At 35.6% G+C, this 20890-nt stretch overlaps 1 protein-coding gene across 4 annotated transcripts in view; it reads right to left on the bottom strand.

The window, feature by feature from the left end:
• Window positions 1-16041, bottom strand: part of LOC131536036 (NACHT, LRR and PYD domains-containing protein 3-like) — a 63530-nt gene extending 47489 nt beyond the window's left edge. For 3 of the 4 annotated variants that reach the window (XM_058768665.1, XM_058768666.1, XM_058768668.1), the window contains exons 1-7: window positions 15375-16041; window positions 12284-12394; window positions 7921-9849; window positions 3044-3217; window positions 2165-2323; window positions 575-748; window positions 9-182 (exon numbers count right to left, since the gene is read on the bottom strand). In XM_058768665.1, coding sequence (XP_058624648.1) covers window positions 9-182; window positions 575-748; window positions 2165-2323; window positions 3044-3217; window positions 7921-9849; window positions 12284-12394; window positions 15375-15718 — 3065 coding nt within the window. In that variant the 5' untranslated portion in view covers window positions 15719-16041. The remainder of the gene's footprint in view (window positions 1-8; window positions 183-574; window positions 749-2164; window positions 2324-3043; window positions 3218-7920; window positions 9850-12283; window positions 12395-15374) is intronic. The other variant, XM_058768667.1, reaches the window with a different exon arrangement.
• Between the last annotated feature and the right edge of the window lie 4849 nt (window positions 16042-20890).

The raw sequence follows: 20890 nt of genomic DNA, 5'->3' as shown, positions 1-20890 counted from the left end.
TTAAGTACCTCAGTATGTTGAGTTGACAGTTTGAACTCTTCAGTCCAGCACAGAGCTGCCTCACTCCTGAATCTCGCAGGTTATTGTTACTCAGGTCCAGTTCTCTCAGGGAAGAGTTTGATGATTGTAGAGCTGAAGCCATGATTTCACAGAGCTGATCAGTGAGATTACAGTTTGCCAATCTAAACAGGATCATGAGAATCAATCCATTACATACACACTGTATGAATACAAAATTAGACTGTATACATTGTCTGATGTGTTTGAGAAGAAAATGTGGAAAGTGTCTGCATCCCATTGTGATGTTCACAGTTATCTTGTATAAAGTTAATGATGACAACATCATATAAGGATTAACTGTTGACGGATCATTGATAATGTCCACATTATCATTATGTTTTCATTCAATAGCTGTATAGATAATAAAGCATTCAATATTCAGAGTAACTAATTACAGGTGAAGGAACACTTATGAAAGTGTAGGACGAAAAAAATGAATCTAAAAGTATAATATATATTGTATTTAATCACACATTATTATTAACATACTAATTAATCATTGTGAAAGTCAAACCTCAGTATGTTGAGTTGACAGTTTGGACTCTTCAGTCCAGCACAGAGCTGCTTCACTCCTGAATCTCGCAGGTTATTGTTACTCAGGTCCAGTTCTCTCAGAGAAGAGTTTGATGATTGTAGAGCTGAAGCCATGATTTCACAGAGCTGATCAGTGAGATTACAGCTTGCCAATCTAAACAGGATAATGAGAATAAATCCATTACATACACACTGTATACATACAAATTTAAACTGTATATACATTGTCTTATGTTTTTGAGAAGAAAGTGTCTGTATCCCATTGTAATGTTCACAGTTATCTTGTATAAAGTTAATAATGACAACATCACATATGGATTAACTGATGACGGATCATTGATAATGACTACATTATCATTCTGTTTTAATTCAATAGCTGTATAGATAATAAAGCATTCAAGAATCAGAGTAACTAATTACAGGTGAAAGTGCACTTATAAAAGAGTAGGAAAAAAAAACCATGAATCTAAAATTATAATATGAATTTTATTTACTCACACATTATTATTAACTCTTTCCCTGCCAGCATTTTTGAAAAAAGTTGCCAGTCACTGCCAGCATTTTTGAGGATTTTCGCTAAAATTTCATGGCCCACAGAATATTTTGTTGTATGAATATCTGAACATGCAATACATCCAAATAAATATCCCTCTACTTTTAAACAAAACAATCTGTTTTATTTTAGCTTCAATCATTCTTCTTTTTAAAATTAAAATAAAAAATTAAAATAGAAATAGAAACTTTTGAACTGCGGGTTCGTCTGGTCAGAGGAGAACTGGCCCCCCGACTGAGCCTGGTTTCTCCCAAGGTTTTTTTCTCCATTCTGTCTCAGAGGAGTTTTGGTTCCTTGCCGCTGTCGCCTCTGGCTTGCTCAGTTGGGGACACTTAATTTCTAGCGATTATCGCCGATTTGATTGCACAGATACTATTTAAACTAAACTGAGCTAGACAATGACATCTCTGAATTCAATAATGAAATGCCTTTAACTGAAAATTGAGTGTTTAATCTTATCATTATACATTACTGACACTCTATCCTCCAATTTGATACTGTTAAGTGCTTTGACACAATCTGTATTGTAAAAGCGCTATATAAATAAAGGTGACTTGACTTGACTTTTATCAACACTTGAATATAGGTAGGTTTCATAAAAAAAAGCAACATTTTGAGCAAAAAGCTGGTAAAATCGCATTTGTATCAAATACTACATCTGGATCATATTCAGTACTATTATCAAAGCAAAGATGCAGTAGATCACTTCCATTAGCACTCATAAAGCTTGCACAGGCCTTTACCACTTCCTGCATCGCCATTTCACTTAGTAACATTAGGCAGTTTTCATTTATATGCTGTTTATTGTTGATGATTGCATTATTTTTCATATGCATATGCTTTCATATGAAATCGCTCATTTCTGCGTCTTCCTTATTTGTGTTTTTGATCAGCACATTCTAGACTCATTCAGGTGATGTGTAATAGCATATGACAGTGTGAATGTGGAAATCTGGAAAATTCTGTGTTTGGCGGGAAAAGAGTTAACATATTAATGAACCAATGTGAAACTCAAACCTCAGTATGTTGAGTTGACAGTTTGGACAGAGCAGCTTCACTCCTGAATCTCGCAGGTTATTGTTACTCAGGTCGAGCTCTCTCAGGGAAGAGTTTGATGATTGTAGAGCTGAAGCCATGATTTCACAGTGCTGTTCAGTGAGATTACAGTTTGCCAATCTAAACAGGGTCATGAGAATAAATCCATTACATACACACTGTATACATACAAATTTTAACTGTATATACATTGTCTTATGTTTTTGAGAAGAAAGTGTCTGCATTGTGATGTTCACAGTTATCTTGTATAAATTTAAAGGGATAGTTCACCCAAAAATTAAAATTCTGTCGTCATTTACTCACCCTCAAGTAGTTACAAACCTGTATGAATTTCTTTGTTCTGCTGAACACAAAGGAAGATATTCTGAAGCAAGTTTGTAACCAGGCTGTTTTGGGGCACCACTGACTTACATAGTAGGAAAAAAAAAAATACTATGGAAGTCAATGGTGCCCCAGAACTGCTCTATTTCCCATATTCTTAAGAATATCTTCCTTTGTGTTCAGCAGAACAAAGATATTCATATAGGTTTGGAACTACTTGAGGGTGAGTAAATGATGACAGAATTTTCATTTTTGGGTGAACTATCCCTTTAATGACAACAAAATCACATATGGATTAACTGATGATGGATCATTGATAATGGTCACATTATCATTTTGTTTTCATTCAATAGCTGTATAGATACTAAAGCATTCAAGAATCAGAGTAACTAATTACAGGTGAAGGAACACTTATAAAAGTGTAGGACGAAAAAAATCATGAATCTAAAAGTATAATATATATTGTATTTCATCACACATTATTATTAACATATTAATTAATCATTGTGAAAGTCAAACCTCAGTATGTTGAGTTGACAGTTTGGACTCTTCAGTCCAGCACTCAGCAGCTTCACTCCTGAATCTCGCAGGTTATTGTTACTCAGGTCCAGCTCTCTCAGGGGGGAGTTTGATGATTGTACAGCTGAAGACAGTATTTCACAGTGCTGATCAGAGAGATTACAGTTTGCCAATCTGAAAAAAGAGAGGGCCCAGATATAAAGCATGCTGGTGTACTCACCAGATTGCAAGACTTAAATATGAAGTTCATTGAGCATCAACATAAGATAAAGATAGATGTTTTCCTACAGTCTTTATAGGAAAACCCAGTAATTAAAATAAATATATGTCTTAAAAATAATATTTTATAAACATTATGTGCATGATATAGGGATGTAACCGTATGAAAATTTCTTATCACGATTATAGTGACCAAAATGATCATGGTTATCAGTATCATCATGGTATTATTAAAATGTGCTGCAGATGTTCAAAACGTACAGACACATAAATCCCTTCACCAAGTTTTATATTTAAAAATCAACAAACAACAAATAAAATGACTTTTTGTTTGCATAATCACTAAAACAATAACATTACCAATGATGTTCGGATTTTAAATGACATCTTGACTGACAGTTTAACTCTCTGGGGTCGACGGTCTCGCCGGCGAGACGAGCTCATTTTTTTTCTTATCAGTGCAAAAGACACTAAAAATACTCTGTTGATTTTGGTCACACAAATAAGTGTTATACATCAATCGAAACTGTCAAGTGTCTACTTTTATTTGTGTACACTCACAATAACAACACAACTTTGTGCTTTTGGAAAATTAAGAAAACAAACAGGGTGCGCTCTCTGTCTTCTCCGTCTCCGCAAACTGTTTTTAGAAACGCGTCACTCAGCAACTCAGCAAATACTCAACACAGAGACATGGGAGTTATATCTATAGAAAGCTTGAAGTGTCTACTTTGAAATGAAGACAACAATGTTATCGAAAACAAACATTCTGTGATGAAGTAATCCGTATGAAACCAACACGATGTTCAGTCTTTCCCGTCTGACTCATTATCTCTAATGTGATCCTGCCCCCGCGCAGCTCGCGCCGTTCATATGTAAATAGCCACATGGGACATGCGCACGTGCAAACGCCCAACACAAACAAAGAGCGGAGATCCTCATCGTGGCTACTGTTACTGTTCGCGCTGAGTAAAGGCAGGATTTCCCTCGAAAGAAGAACACGATTTCATCCAGTAGAGGAGATCAATCTGATGAGTAAGTAATGTTTCTTTTTTGCATTAGTTTACGTTTTATTGTGACATAAACTTGAACAGATTTACTAACAGTTAGTTGGGTTTTACCCAAACGACAACATGATGAATGCTACACATCTAAGAATGTTTAGACCATGTTTATTATTAATACTCTGTTCACAAATAGATTTTAATAGCGTGCTAAACAATAATAATTAGTTTCTCAGATATAAAATATCCTTTTTTATAGTACAAAGTACATCCTTTTATTGTACAAAGCATGCTTAACATAGGCTACTATAAAATACATACTAGACTATATGACTACAAAATCATAGTTGGGCTTTTCCCAAACTATAATTCCTGACTACAATGTTTGAAATCGTGTTAAACATTTTGAATATGATAGGCAATTCATTGTATTTAAATTTCTTACGGCACGATGATGTTTTCATGCTCTATATAAATCAATAAAAGTAATAAGAGTGTACACTGTAACATGATGAATGCTATGAGTCTAAGTATGTTTAGTACATGTTTATTATTAATAGCCTACTCTGTTCAGAAATAGATTTTAATAACGTGCTAAACAATAATAATTAGTTTCTCAGATATAAGATTTCTTTCTTTTTTTATGATAGTACAAAGCAGAGTCTATGGCTACAAAACCTATATATTATATATATACAGATGTTCCTGATATTAACATTGTCACAAATGTTTTTTTTTTTTTTTGTGGTTGTTTGTATTTTATTGAGTCAGATACCTGCACCACAGACATATCCTGATGTCTCTTCAAACTGTTTTCCTCTGAGAGCAATGTACCAACATCAGATGTTCAACTACACTGATATTCTATGTTAAAACAAGCCCCTTTTCTACTGATTATGTTTTTTTCTTCTTGAATCCATGGAAAGAAGTAGAAACACTTAAATAGCACACGTAAATATCAGGTATGATTTACTTGTTTCACTTGTTGAACAGAATCTGTTTTCAGGAATGACTCAAAGTCTGTTCACATCTCTGTGGTTGGATCAGTGAACACAATAATGTGTCTTTGACCTTCATTGTGTATGTTTTGATTATACTGTGTTGTAAATAAAATACAAATAATTTAAAAAACCCTTTTTTTCAATCTCCTCACATTCTCTCTTATCTGCCTCAAAGTCACAGTCACACTGATGGGCCATTAGGGGCCATTAGGGGAGGGCCCTTTGTCTCTCAGGTGAGACTCACTCAATATTCAAGGCCATTGCCACTCCCTCGCATATAGACCCTCAACCACAAAACATGTCTTGAAAAATTTAAATCGATATATTGTTTTCTGTGAATGAGTAAGCAGAATGATTTTCACATAATTTTGAATTAAATATTTTAGCCTACAAGACTGATTACTCAAAAGTCTTATTCAGAACTATTTAGTGTGGGTTTTAAGGCCTTATTTCAACTACATTTTTTTCCCCAAAACTTACTAACCACGCATAATATTTTTTTTCTAAAAAATGCAAACATGTACATCCATCTTGGTCACATATTATTGTAGCACAATTTGTGCTGAATACAAAATAGTATGTTTTAAGTAGCTGAGATAAGCACAAATATCAGGGCATGTCAAAACATCTCAAGGGCCCCAAAATGACCTCAGAGCCCAGAGGGTTAATAGCATGTTCAAATATCTAATGTAAATGTTCAAATAAAGCTTTGAAAAAGTTTCATATAAAGGTAAACCTCACATTTCAGCCTTTAAATAAAGGGTTAAGTCTAGGGATGTAACGATTAACCGCGAGCCGGTTGAAAATCGATTCAAATATGTGACGATTCAAATCGGTTGAGATGCGAAACAAATCGCGATTCAATTAGGGTAGTTTATATGAATAAAGTTCTGAGGGGAACTTACTGTCTTTAGAAAAGTTTAGATGGTATTTTTCTTCTCATCTTGCCTCTGTATAATGCATATTAAAGTTCATAAGTGCAGCGCTGCTTTGTTTACAGCGGAAACCAAGGAAACGCTTAAAGCGCCACCTGCTGGCAGAGAGTGAATCTGCGTCTCATTCGGCTCGTCTGCTGTTTCTATGTATAATTTCACAAAACTGAAGTCATACCATTCTCTTTTTGCTTCAAATTTCGAAATTATACAGTCTAATTTAGGTTAAAAACTGCTCCTGCTGCATGTATGCAGCATCTTTGTTTGGATCATGATTAAAATGCAGTGGTTGCCTCTAATTTTAAATGGAAAGAGCACAGACAAAGCCTTATTTAGTTTTTATGAAGAGATTTCTTTTATTTATGTTACTTATTTTATTTGATTTGGGGCTTGTTTTAAAATTTCAGTTTAGTTGTTATTTACATTTACATTATATTTACATTTTGTTATTTAGCAGACGCTTTTATCCAAAGTGACTTACAAATGAGGACAATAGAAGCAACAACAAAAGAGCAATAATATGCAAGTGCTATATTAGTATATTTTATAGTGTTATATTTCAATTTCACAAAGAAACGTGCAGCATTTTGTCCAAGCAATAATAAAAGAACATATTTAATTTATAATTTGTCTTAAATCTCATTTTCTTAAAAAAAAATCATGAATCGTGAATCGAATCGAATCGTGAAATCAAAATCGCAAATCGAATCGAATCGTGAGTTGAGTGAATCGTTACATCCCTAGTTAAGTCAAAATGATAATTGATTAATAAATGGTTATATGTGTTTTATCTGCTCTATAAATAATTCTACATAACTTATCAAATTTTTTTTAATGTATAGAGTCCACATAAGCTTGTTTTTCCTCAACCGGTCAAAATGTACAGCAGGGCATGCAAATTTGGTCCGTTTTTGGCCAGACCGAAACTGCACACAGGCTGAATGTAAATATAAGTCTCTGTAAATCTACTCTAAGACAGCAGGTGGCGCTTTATATGGAAAAACATTTACGTTTCCCGTAAACTCCGTGGACAAAGCAGTATTGCGATTAAGAACATTTCCTTTAGGTATTACATGGAGCGAAGATGAAAACAAAATGCCATCGAATCATTTCTGAAGACAGTCAGAAGCTTCAGAGGTACATTCATATAATTAATTAATTAATATATTCATTTGTATAATTCCCTCAGCACTCTTTTAAAACCTCCCAGTTTTTCCGCCGTGTTTTCACTCAAAACGAAACTAAGTTACTCTGCTGCTGTGCGCACGTGAGACTGTTACTGAAAACTGAAATCATTTTATTTAATGCATGTTTTTGTTTGTCTGTTTTTAATGTTCCTACTGGATATATCTGAATGTCCCCTTGGGGATTAATAAAGTAACTATCATCATCATCATCATCAACTGTGCTTTATGCTGGACAGTATTTATGTATCGCGAGTTCAAATCGCGGTAATCGAATACGGTTTTAATGATAATTAAAAAATGAAATGGTAATACTAACTGTGGGGAATTTTATCATGATTTATCGTCAAACTGGTAATCGTTATATTCCTAGCATGATATTTCAACACTCTTCATTCTTCTACTTTATTCATAACTTAATTGTGGGAAAAGCCTTATTAGTTGAATATTGTCATTTCACTTTTATCAATAAGTGTTTTCTTCATAGTCTAGTATAATTATATTCATATTATAATATTATTACATTTTTACACTCACAGAGCTTTTCTGCAGTTCCTCACAGCAGGTAACAGTCTCCATCGACCCTCTTTTGATGACTTGATTTTGTAGTTTTTTAGGTCTAACTCTTCCAGCACCTCCTCCGACATCAGGATCATGTTTGCCAAAGTTGAGCATTGTGCAAGAGTAAGATTTTTTTCTTTCTTTCCAGATGTTAAAAATACCTGCATTTCCTCAACAATAGAATTATTCTTCATCTCAATCAAGCAGTGTGACAGATTCATCCATCTTTCAGGACTGACATTGTTTTTTTGACCTCGTTTGAGGTTTTGGATTATTTTCTTGATGCTCTCTGGGTTGTTCTCTGTGTGTATCAGCACATCCTGTAAGAGTCTCTGATTGGACTCCAGTGAGATGCCATGAAGAAATCGAAGGAAAAGATCCAGGTGTCCATTTTTACTCTTCAAGGCTTTATTCATTGCTCCCTTCAGAAACGTATTCAGAGGAACATTCTCACATTGAGTTCTGGACTTTCCTGTCAGGAACATTTTCAAAATCTCACTGTTCTTGTGTAAATAGCAGTAAAACACATACAGTGCTGCAAAAAACTCCTGAAAGCTCAGATGCACAAAGCTGTAAACTTTCCTGTGATAAATCACAGATTCCTCCCTGAAGATCTCAGTGCAAATCCCAGAATACACTGAGGCGTCAGTGATGTCTATGCCGCTTTCTCTCAGGTCCTCCTCATAAAACATCACATTGCCCTCCATCAGCTGATTGAAAGCCAGTTCAGCAAGTTTCACAATCACTTCTCTGTTGGACTGCAGGAGTTTTTCTGGATGTCTCTCTTCATACTTCTGGTTCCTCATATTTGTTTGAATGAGCAGGAAGTAGATGTACATTTCAGTCAGAGTTTGAGGGATTTCTGCACTGAGATCTTGTTTTAGGATGTTTTGAAGCACAGTGGCTGAGATCCAGCAGAAGACGGGTATGTGGCACATGATGTGGAGGCTTCTTGCTCTTCTGATGTGTGAGATGATTCTGCTGGCTTGATGCTCGTCACTGATTCTCTTCCGGAAATATTCCTCCTTCTGAGGGTCATTGAATCCCTGAATTTCTGTCACACGGTTGATGTAGTTAGAGGGGATCTGATTGGCTGCTGCTGGTCTGGTGGTGATCCAGATGAGAGCAGAGGGAAGCAGATCTCCTCGTAGGAGGTTTGACATCAACAGACCCACTGATGAAATCTCAGTCACATAAGAAACTTTCTGTCTGTCTGAAAACATCAGCGTAATTCTGCTTTCATCCAGACCATCAAAGATGAATACAACTTTACACTCCTCATAAATCTTTGAATCTAGATCTTGAAGCTCAGGATGAAAGTCAAGCAGAAGCCTGTGAAGACTGTACTGATGATCTTTAATCAAGTTCAGCTCTCGATATGGAAGCACAAAGATGAAATTTACATCCTGATTGGCTTTTCCCTCGGCCCAGTCCAGAATGAACTTCTGCACAGAGACGGTTTTTCCAATTCCAGCGATGCCTTTAGTAAGAACAGTCTTTATTTTGTCTTTCTTCTCTCTTCTCATCTCCTCATATCCTGGTTCAGATAAAGGATTAAAAATGTCATTGCAGTTGATTGGAGTGTCTTGGAGTGTCCTGTAACTTTTCTCCATCTGTAGCACCTCATGTTCTTCATTCACTCCTTCACTCTCTCCATCTATGATGTACAGCTGTGTGTAAATCTGGTTCAGGAGGGTTTGATTCTCTTGTAGTTTGATTCCCTCAAATACGCTCTCAAACTTGTTCTTCATGCTGGTTTTGTGCTTGTCTTTGACTCTCTGCAGATCATCATGCACTGGTGGGACTGAATTGAGCTGCAGGTCTGTTTCTGTATCATGATGACTGGTGTGGCTCTGATAGTATGGGGACATACCGGTAATGTCGGTCGTCACAGCTTTTTTACCACTGAAAAGACATTATAAAATAACAGAGATACAAACAAACAAGAAAAGACACTGTCAAATTATTTTCGAATCCAGCAACAGAAACAGAAACATTGACATGGACAAAAAGCAGTGTTCGTGTGAAATTATTTTTAATTTAAACAGTGACAGATAACAGATATCTATATCAGATACTATAGAACCAATTGCAGATTCAATCATTTTTGCATTTCTTTGTTAAACATTAAAATTCCATCACCAGAAGCAGGGGTGCCTGCAGGATTTCTTCCGAGGGTATGCACAGAGTTTTTTTGGGGGGGATTCATATGTAATGGTAAAGTGATTATATTTTGTTTCGTTTTTTTATAAAGCTAATTTATAAAAACGTTTGAAGCACTTTTTTTTGTTAAATTTGTAAGGGTTTTTTTTTTTTTTTTTTAAGTAACGACCAAGCGGCCAGTGGCAGACAGTGATCAATTTAGCCTTCTCAAATGATCACGACTTGCTTAAAATACAATCTATAGATATAAACAGTTCAAGCATATCACAATGTTAGTTTAAATGTTTGAACTATATAAATGTGCGCTAAGGTGCATATCTAATCGTTTGTGTGAAGAGTGGAAGCTGAAGTGCACTTTGCAGGACATGGAGGCACCAGAGTGGTCACTTGCATTTTTTTCTTGATAGTGGAAACAACTTAAAATATGCCGTAATTTTTGCTTATAAAGGTAAGAGTAATACATCATTCGGAACTGTAAAGGGTCTACTGTTATTTGTGTGCATTCACAATATCAACAAAACGTTGTGCTTTTATTAAAATAAATAGGAAAACAGATGTGCTTGCCGTCTCGTCTTGAATAGGAGCGCTTCACAATGATGAACCGAAACTCAACGAATTGAGTCACAAATATGATAAATATATCTATAGAAAGCTTTAAATTACTACTTTAAAATGAAATAATTCAAATCGAAAAACAAAAACTCTTTCATTATGTAATCCGTAAAGATGCATTTCTCTCTAAAGGCAAGTGCAATGAGGAGATGGCGAGTCATTTTTCATCACCGTCTAAAATATAAAAATAAGGAAAAGCCTAAAACTATATTTTTTCTGATTTTTAAGTTGCTCTGCTCTGAATTCCTTGGAATTTCCTTAAATTTTAAAGGATTTTCTGCAACGCAATTTTGTCTGATATGTGAATTATTTATTAGTCTATGTTTAATCCATGCAGCAAAACAGCTTTAAAATTACTTTATTGCATTCCAGATGATTTTAAAGAACTTTTCACTATAAATTTTAAGGGTAGCTTGAATGTAAAACATTGTCATGAATTCGTTTTATTCCCATTAGTAAAATAGGCTACAAATTAATTGTTGTAGTCTAACCCGATCTCATGAAAGTGCGTGTTGCACGATTTTCTCTTTCTATTTGACGCAATGTTTATAAGCAGAAATTGACTTTGGCATGCAAAAGACTGATACATTCATTATTAATGGCATGGGTGGTTCAGTCGACAGAAATATGGGCCTATAATTTACTGCTGAAATGTTTGCGGGGCAAATCTCAGGATAGTCTGAGTGGTCATGGTACGCACAGTGCGTACAGCTGTACCCCTGCAGGCGCCACTGACCAGAAGTGAGACGATTGTGGTCTTGGTTTTTAGAGCACTAGTAAAGGTTTTTGTTTTATTTTGTTTTGTTTTTATTTATTACCATTGCGTATGCCGTAGCTATTAAGTAAAACATATCGCACAAAATGTGGAGAAAAATGGACTGTGAAAAATGGACATTGAGCATATTGGTCTCTATGTGAAATTCTGCACTATCCACAGCCAGTCATCACTGCAAAAAACTATGGTAACTGTTGATTTAGGATCAATTTTATTTCAAACCAGAATTTTCAGATTCATCATTTCAGTGATTGAATTCAAAGAATTAAAAGAGACACAGCCACAGCCACTATCTCTCTCTGTTTGTTGAGAGAGAGTGATTATGTAAATGAAGTTTTTGACTGAAAAGTTGACAACTGTGATGCCATCTTAACTAATTTATATGATTGCTGATCAAAATGATCACACATTACAGTATAAATACAGTGCTAGAATAAGACATTTTGATTATCCACATCACCCCAGCCAGTCGTCATGGCAACTAGGTTGCGAACCACTAATTAAAAAAAAAAAAAGTTAATTGATTCCAAACCAGAATTTTCTGATTTCTATTTTGGGAATTAATGATCTTTTGTGTGTCACTAACTTCATTTAACAAAGGCCTCTTTCTGTAATGTTTTCTTGCTTGCATCATAATTTTCATTCTGTGTTGTACTTATTAAAAAGGAGAATATGATTTCATTTGATTATATTTTCTGGCTAAAGAACATTTACCGTCTTGTAATCTGTGTACATTCTGTGTTCCTGTGTTAAATGTCTAGTACATTTAGTAAAAGATCATATACTCACACAGGGTCAAAGCGCACTGCTCCAGTACTGAACATGTGTGGATTAATCAGGGGCCTGTTGCTCTTCATGGACACACAGTTGGATACTGGAGATGCTGCTCTCTTTCTCTTCCTGTTGATGAGACGGAGAAAAAGACAGAAATATTTCAGTTTTTTTCTCTCTGAAGATAATCTGTCTGGTTCCATTAAATTGGTAAATATTGGTATTGAAAGAAGTATTTGTGTTGCATACTGTACAGTTTAAAACAGAAGACATTTTATTAACAGTATTGCTGTAATACGATACATAGTCAAGTCAAGTAAAGTCAGGAAAGAAGCAATTAAATAACATAAACAACACAACAAAAGTAACCGGCAGCCGCCTCAGGTCAGAATCAAATGTGTATTTGTGTTTGTGCTCTGTTTTTGCAGCGTTGTACATTGTAGCAAATTAGAGACATATCTGTTGATTTCTATAACGCAGCGGCCAATCAGAGGAGTTTTAGTGAGTCAGAATCCACTCACAGCTCAGAACACGAGTGTTCTTGTTCAGTCCAGAGTAGAGACCTGCCCTCCCGTGGGACCCAACACAACAGGGTGCGGCACGGGACAACTCTTGATGGGCGAGTACGGGTGCGGGTGGGAAGAGACTCGTGCGTGTGCGGGATGCGGGAGAATAAAATGATTTATGGGACTCCTGCAACAGGGATGTGCAGAGAGTTCCTCAGGGGCAGGGGCTCAAATGTAAAATAGGGGCAAAAAAAATTATAGGTCAAAAGTTTGGATACATAACTATTTTATATTTTTGCAAGAAGTAACTTATGGTCATCACGCCTGCATTTTTTTATCAAAAATGTAATATACATTTTATGCAATTCTGATTCATTATCAATGTTGGAAACCTGTTATATTTTTTTTTTTCAGGATTCTTTGATTAATAAAACGTAAAAAAAAAAAAAAAGCACAGCATTTATTTAAAATAAAACTTTTGTAACAATATACGTTGAAAAGCTTGAGGTCAGTATTTTTTTTTTTTAAAGAAATTAGTTTTTATTCAGCAAAGATTTGCTAAATTGATAGAAACAGTGATAGTAAAGATTGATATTGCTAGAAAACATCTCTATTTCTCTATTATATGCTGTTCTTTTTATTTTTTATTTATCAATGAACCTCAAAAAAGTATCACAGGTCTCAAAAAAAAAAAAAAAAAAATTAATTAAAAAAAAAAATGTAAAAAGCAGCACAGCTGTTTCCAATATTGATAATAAATCAGCATATTAGAATGATTTTTGAAGAATCATCCACTGAAGACTGGAGTAATGATGCTGAAAATTCAGCTTTGATCACAGAAATAAATTATATTTTAAAGTATATTAAAATAGATCATCATTCTTTAAATTGTAATAATTTTTCACAATATTACAGTTTTTTCTGTATTTTTGATCAAATAAATGCAGGCTTGATGAGCATAAGACACTTTCATACAAGTATAATATATCTTATATAAGTATCAGATCGGGACTCTGTATCAGCAGATACTCAATATTCAATGACTCGAATCGGATCGGGGGCTCAAAAAGCCTGACCATCCCTAATTTGTCTATGAGCTCATGCACCACAAATTCCTAAAACTGAAGATACTGGCAAAACCTGATTCACTGCAGTTGAGTTAAAAAGAGTGGCCTGTTTTTGACCTGAAGGGGTTGATTTCCAATCCCCTGCTCTTCTATTAAAAATAGTTTTCTTAAAACTAGTGTATCCAATCTGGTATTTGTGTTACAAGCAATGTCTGTATTTGATGTCTGTAGCTGCGTTTCCATTACCCTTCATATTGCGCAAATTAAAATTTCAAATTGAAAATACACCTAATGGAAAAGTGTCAATTTCACAAAAACTTCCATATATCGCAAAAAATATTTTACGGTCACATGAGGTGGTTTTTCAGACGATTCGAAAAAGGAATATTTCGCAAAACTGCAATGGAAACGATTCCCCTCCCCCACATTTACAGGTCACATGGCATATGTAAAAAGTCATATGATCATTCTTCAATGTACTATAACGTCAATTTAACGACGTCGAAGGAACACTTCATACGTGGCCGCTCTTGATTATAAGGGGCTTTCCCTGAAATTAATGCTTAGACAATTTACACTGCACATAGTGCAGTGTGGCTCTGATACGGCCACTGAAGCTGATTGTGGCCGCTCTAGTCAATGCTTGTGTTTATTCCAGCCGCGCCACACTCGTTTCTGGTGGCTCTCCATGCTGCTTCTGTAAAGATACACGCATACGCCTCCTTTGAATAAATATAGCCAAATCCATCAAAATCCCACCAAAATCCGTTTCCATGACTTATCGCGAGAGGCAAAAGGTTAAGTTTTAGTCGCATAAAATTGGTTAATGGAAATGCCATCATTTTGCAATACTTTATCGACATTTTCCATGTCAGCAATGCAGTAACAGTGTTTACTCATTTAGCCTGGCTTCCAGAGAATAAATGTGTATTTTTTTTTAGATAACTCTTCTGAATCATTATATAATAAAATATTATATTTTATAGAAAAGGAATTATCAGTTTGAACTTTGTTCTTTTTTATGTGGTTCTCGTGATAGCTGTATGAGACATGTGAAGAACAACGCATTACATGCATCCACTAACTCTTACATATGCTTAATGTTTATTATTCTTTTTTGGGTTTATAGCACCATTTATTGCTATATGTTAAAATCTGACATGTGCTGCAGCTCAACCTTGAAGGAAAAAGATATTGCCTATGTTTTATCTAATGGTGTATGTGTAGGAGTTGTTTAGGAATATAATAGGCATGTGATCATATCAAAGGAACAGTCACCAGGAGAATCAGCAGCTGCCAGATGAGAAGTGCCCTCACCAGATCTATGACTCACCTACGGCGATAGTTGTACGATAGCTGCTTATGAATTGACCTTAGTGTCTCCTAGACACTGGATCTCATTCACTAAGCATGCGTACCATGAAACCTGTGTAATATTGTTGTATTATTGATTATTGTTGTATGATTAATTGTTATATTGATTGATTAAAAAGCATTGTGTTTCTGCAATAAATTCAGTAGTGAATAAAAACACACATTGCCTGTGTTTCACTCTGAGTGTGAAAATCACTGAGTTCAGGGGGCAGATGCATGGAGTGGTTACTCTTCATAGACACACAGCTGAATCCTGGAGACGCTGCTCTCTGAGCGTGAACATCACTGAGTTCAGGGGGCAGATGCATGGAGTGGTTACTCTTCATAGACACACAGCTGAATCCTGGAGACGCTGCTCTCTGAGCGTGAACATCACTGAGTTCAGGGGGCAGATGCATGGAGTGGTTACTCTTCATAGACACACAGCTGAATCCTGGAGACGCTGCTCTCTGAGCATGAACATCACTGAGTTCAGGGGGCAGATGCATGGAGTGGTTACTCTTCATAGACACACAGCTGAATCCTGGAGACGCTGCTCTCTGAGCATGAACATCACTGAGTTCAGGGGCAGATGCATGGAGTGGTTACTCTTCATAGACACACAGCTGAATCCTGGAGACGCTGCTCTCTGAGCGTGAACATCACTGAGTTCAGGGGGCAGATGCATGGAGTGGTTACTCTTCATAGACACACAGCTGAATCCTGGAGACGCTGCTCTCTGAGCGTGAACATCACTGAGTTCAGGGGGCAGATGCATGGAGTGGTTACTCTTCATAGACACACAGCTGAATCCTGGAGATGCTGCTCTCTGAGCGTGAACATCACTGAGTTCAGGGGCAGATGCATGGAGTGGTTACTCTTCATAGACACACAGCTGAATCCTGGAGACGCTCTCTGAGCGTGAACATCACTGAGTTCAGGGGCAGATGCATGGAGTGGTTACTCTTCATAGACACACAGCTGAATCCTGGAGACGCTGCTCTCTGAGCATGAACATCACTGAGTTCAGGGGGCAGATGCATGGAGTGGTTACTCTTCATAGACACACAGCTGAATCCTGGAGACGCTGCTCTGAGCGTGAACATCACTGAGTTCAGGGGCAGATGCATGGAGTGGTTACTCTTCATAGACACACAGCTGAATCCTGAGACGCTGCTCTCCGAGCATGAAGATCACTGAGTTCAGGAGGAATTATATTCATGGAGTTGTTGCTCTTCATAGACACACAGCTGAATCCTGGAGACGCTGCTCTCTGAGGGTCAACAGTAGTCTCCTCCTCTCTCTCCTCACACACACTCATTTCTCAGGCAGGTTTCTCCTCCTCTTCCTCCTTGATGAGAAATGTGATTTCAGGCCTGTATGTGGCAAAAGAGAACACATAGTACACAACAAAATTTAACTATGTGAGTTAGTTTAAAAATAAATGATTGGGTTTTAATTTCTATTTTATTATTGTTATTTATGCCACTTTAACTCAACATGACCGGTTCTCCTTCAGTTACTCTAAATCAGGGGTCTCCAGTCCTGCTCCTGGAGAGCTACAGTCCTGCAAAGGTCAGCTTCAACCCTAATCAAACACACCTGAACCCGCTGATCAAGGTCTTCAGAGTTACTTGAAGATGTGTTGAAGGAAGGTAGCTGTCCAGAAGCAGGGTTGGAGAAGGCTACTTTAGTCAAACTGCATATATAAATATTCACTGGATACGAAACAAAAACATTACATGGTTTAAGTCAATCTGGATCGATGTAAACCAGACAATATTTTCAAAATTTAAAAATAAAGAAAGAAAGATGGCTGGAAAGTTTGACCATTTTCAGCCATAAATGTATTACAGTTTCCTTATAGTATAAAGAGAGAGATAATAACGATCATTGATTTCGACTTCAAGTCTGTTCCGTCGCAAATCCTCCTCAATAATAATATTACAGCTTTGAGACGTTTTAATGAACTTACCGTGACATAAGACGATATTTTCTGATTTTGAATTCTCTGAAGATGGCGTGTAATCTCCTGATAAAGCCGCTTTCAGTTTCTCTTTTTCATGAAGCAGATGAGATCCGCCTACGGAGCCAGAACGTGTTTTTGAACTTTTGCAGATCAAAATGCAGGTCTTTTGCATGTGGCGTGTTTTTACTGACGCTTGCAATGTTTTTTCTGTCATTGGGTGCTTCTCAAACGTAAGGATGCATGACTATCAAATATATGATATAAATGGCATAATAAAACAAAATGCTGAATAAATATAATAAAATATATAATGAAAACAGTGGTCCCCTGGAGTTGTGTCACTGGTGTTACTGTTTAACAAAAGTCTTTTATTTTGAAATGAAAATTACGCTGATGACATCACTCGACTTCCTCCTTCCTATTTTCTAAACATCTATGAAAAAAGACCTACGTTTAGTCCGCTGTTTCTCTTCAGTTATCAGAAATTTTCTCATTTATCTCATGATTTTATATGAAGCTTTTAGTTGACGTCACTGGTATGACCTACTTTATTGTCAGGGAATTGTAAAAAAAAAAAAAACCTATAATACAAATGGATTAAACTACTTAATTAAATGAGTATGCCATGATTGACAACCTGTGGCTTGATACCTTGCAGCAGACATTTTGTAAAATGCATTTTTCATGAAAATTGTTCTTATGGATAATACCAGTGAAGATCAGTATATCAGGTCTTATGTATGTCACTGTGCTTCTGTACTGTTTTTTTTTTCTGTCACATTAAATAAAACAATCTCCTTATTTTGTGCATTTTCATTGTTTTTCTGTAACTCTGACTACGTGCTGGAAAAAAAATCGAGAAATTGCATAAAAACTTTTAATATTGCTAAAGAAGGTAACACCAGTGACACAAATAGTACATGTGGTCTTGAAATAATTGCACAAAAGTGCTAAAAAAAATAAATAAAAAAATAAGCTGTCATTTATATGTATTCATAAAGTCAAAAAGTAAACTAATAATGTGGTCTAAGTTTAAATGTTAGAAAAAGAAATACATTTTAAGACATCTTGCCATACCAGAAGTGGACGTTTCCGTAGAATGAGCCTGAGGATATATTATATCATAAAATGTTCTGATGAATGCAGTTGATTGCCTTGTTTATTTTGCACTTCTGATCAAACTCTTTTCTTCTTAAATTGAGCAGCTGCTTGCATTAATTGATATTAATTTGTTCTGCATGCTTGTGTGATGTCTTAAAATAAGATAACATTGGGGTGTGAGTAATTAATTTATGATCATAAATGGAGAAAAACTATTAATGCATACTTTAAATGTGTTCCACAACCCCCTCCCTCCAAAATTAAAAACAGAATATCAGATTAATAGTGCATCTCCAGAATATGATTTAATGAATATGTGTAACCTAATGTCTGTTAGGCTGTTGTTATTTTAAATGCCACAAGTGCCATTTTTTGCCAAGACAGCATGATTGTGCAAAAAGGAGTTTCATCTTATACATGATCAGTTTAATCCAAAGTGTTGTGTATTTGCCGTTTACATTTATTGTTACATCTTGTGAGATTATTTGTTACCTATATGTACACATGTATCATATATCATTCTCCCTTACGTGTTCTCACATTGAGTATGCAGACAGGAAGACTCATGAACAAAACATTGTTACATATAACTATTTATTTAGAAAACTGTCCTTCAAAGATTCATGACTATCCAGAGCACAACATACTATAATAATAATAATAATAATAATGAATAGTGATTCTACTCATGAACACAAAAGCATCAAATGCACCCCTGCACTTTCTGTTACACACAATTGGTTGTAAAACAAGTGAATTCAGAATTACTATCCATTATCACTGAGTAAAGAAACTCTCCCACAACCTGCAGTAACATTTACACATAAGAGTTTCATACTGGAAAAAAAAGAAAAGAAAAATTTGATGGAATACATGAACAGTCATAAGTAGCCTACAATATTAAAACATACAGACTGAAACACTCTCCTGAGCAGAATATATTTAGTAGATCAGTAATTTTGCCCAAAGTCATTAATGAAGGAGGCAACACAGGAGTTCAGGCCAGAGTTCCTCCTTTCACCATCGTCCCACTTCTTCTGCTGATCTGAACCTTTGAGAAGCACTCGCTGCTGTCAGGATCGATCCTCACCATGAACTTTTACATGAAAGAAATATATAATTCATTAGACCATTTGCAAAACCTTTTAAAGGGCTGAAATTCTTCAAATAGGAAAGAGTTATTTTAAATAGTAAAAATATTTCAAAATTGTACTGTTTTTGCTGTACTTTGGATCAAATAAATGCAGGCTTGGTGAGCAGAAGAGACTTCTTTAAAAAAAACATTAAAAATCTTACTGTTCAAAAACTTTTGACTGGCAGTGTATATTTTATGTTAGTCCTGTTTATTTGAAGCAGACGCATCTAGTAAATGTACATTTATTCCTACATACAACATGTGAATAAGCTAGCAGCTAGCAGTATCTTTTTCCACGACTAGGTGGTTAAGACTAATACACCGACATGAAGTTAACGAGATACTGGATATTAAGTGAACTAATGAAATCTCAAGCTCGTAGTAAATCTTTACAAACTTTCTTTATTTCCAGGCTGAACTAGATGCGTGCTGAACGTGCCTCAACAATTAAAATAAATTCTGCAGACCTTTATCACACTTTTGCATTTGAAAACCGGACGCTTCAAATACTAGTGTAAAATAACTTGTGCTGTAGCCGGTCTCATGAGATCGCTGTGATTTATTGATGTATAGTTCATCACAGATAGTTCATCTATTCTAAACAAATAAATCAGAGTATACAATCATTAATCGGGTATAACGAAACCAAGACAAATGGTGTCATGTTATTCTGATGCATATTTCAAGATTTAACAGGGCACGCACTATACACTATAAAGTATTTAGTCAGCCACCAATTGTGCAAGTTCTCCCACTTAAAAAGATGAGAGAGGCCTGTAATTTTCATCATAGGTATACCTCACAGGGCTCGCAAAATTTCAAAATCCCTGGTAGCCCTTCGGGCAGGTACTCTTCAGATTTTGGTAGCCCGAAAATTAATTTAACTAGCCCAAATTAAAAAATTACTATTTTAATTTTATTTTATTATTATTATTTTTAATATAGAAAATCAGATAGGAGTTTAAATGTCAATCAAAAATATTTTCAATACACAAATATCAACAAATATGAAGGAAGGAATTTTATTTCACTATTTACAGGGTATCTGCAGAATTTTTAAAAATATATTTAAGGCAATTTATGACCCATTTTAAGAGCTGCACAAGTAAAATGAACAGTATGAGCGTGGTTGGACAATGTCTATGGTAACATACAGTTTTGAGCCATAAAATTACATGATTTACAGTTCAGATACAGGTTTTCACAAAAACAAAAATCTTATACAACAGCGTTTCAGGCTATAAACCGTTTTTATGAAAAGGGATCAATCAAGCATATAAATTATGTTAATTTAAAACGTATAAATATTACTGTCTTAATTGTTTCGATTTTTAGAAGGCACATCAACTTCTTTCACATTTACAACTCTATGCGTTTGCTGCGTAAAAACATGAGTTGATATTTGCATTGATCTGACCATAAACAGCAAGAAAGGCTATTTGGAAATGCAGATTCATTCTCTGCCACGAGGTGGCGCTTTAGGAGCGCTGAAAT

The sequence above is a fragment of the Onychostoma macrolepis genome, chromosome 03 (genome assembly GCF_012432095.1).
Source record: "Onychostoma macrolepis isolate SWU-2019 chromosome 03, ASM1243209v1, whole genome shotgun sequence".
Taxonomy (NCBI): domain Eukaryota; kingdom Metazoa; phylum Chordata; class Actinopteri; order Cypriniformes; family Cyprinidae; genus Onychostoma; species Onychostoma macrolepis.
Note: the sequence above shows the minus strand (reverse complement) of the source record. Positions and strands in the feature narration are given on the sequence as shown.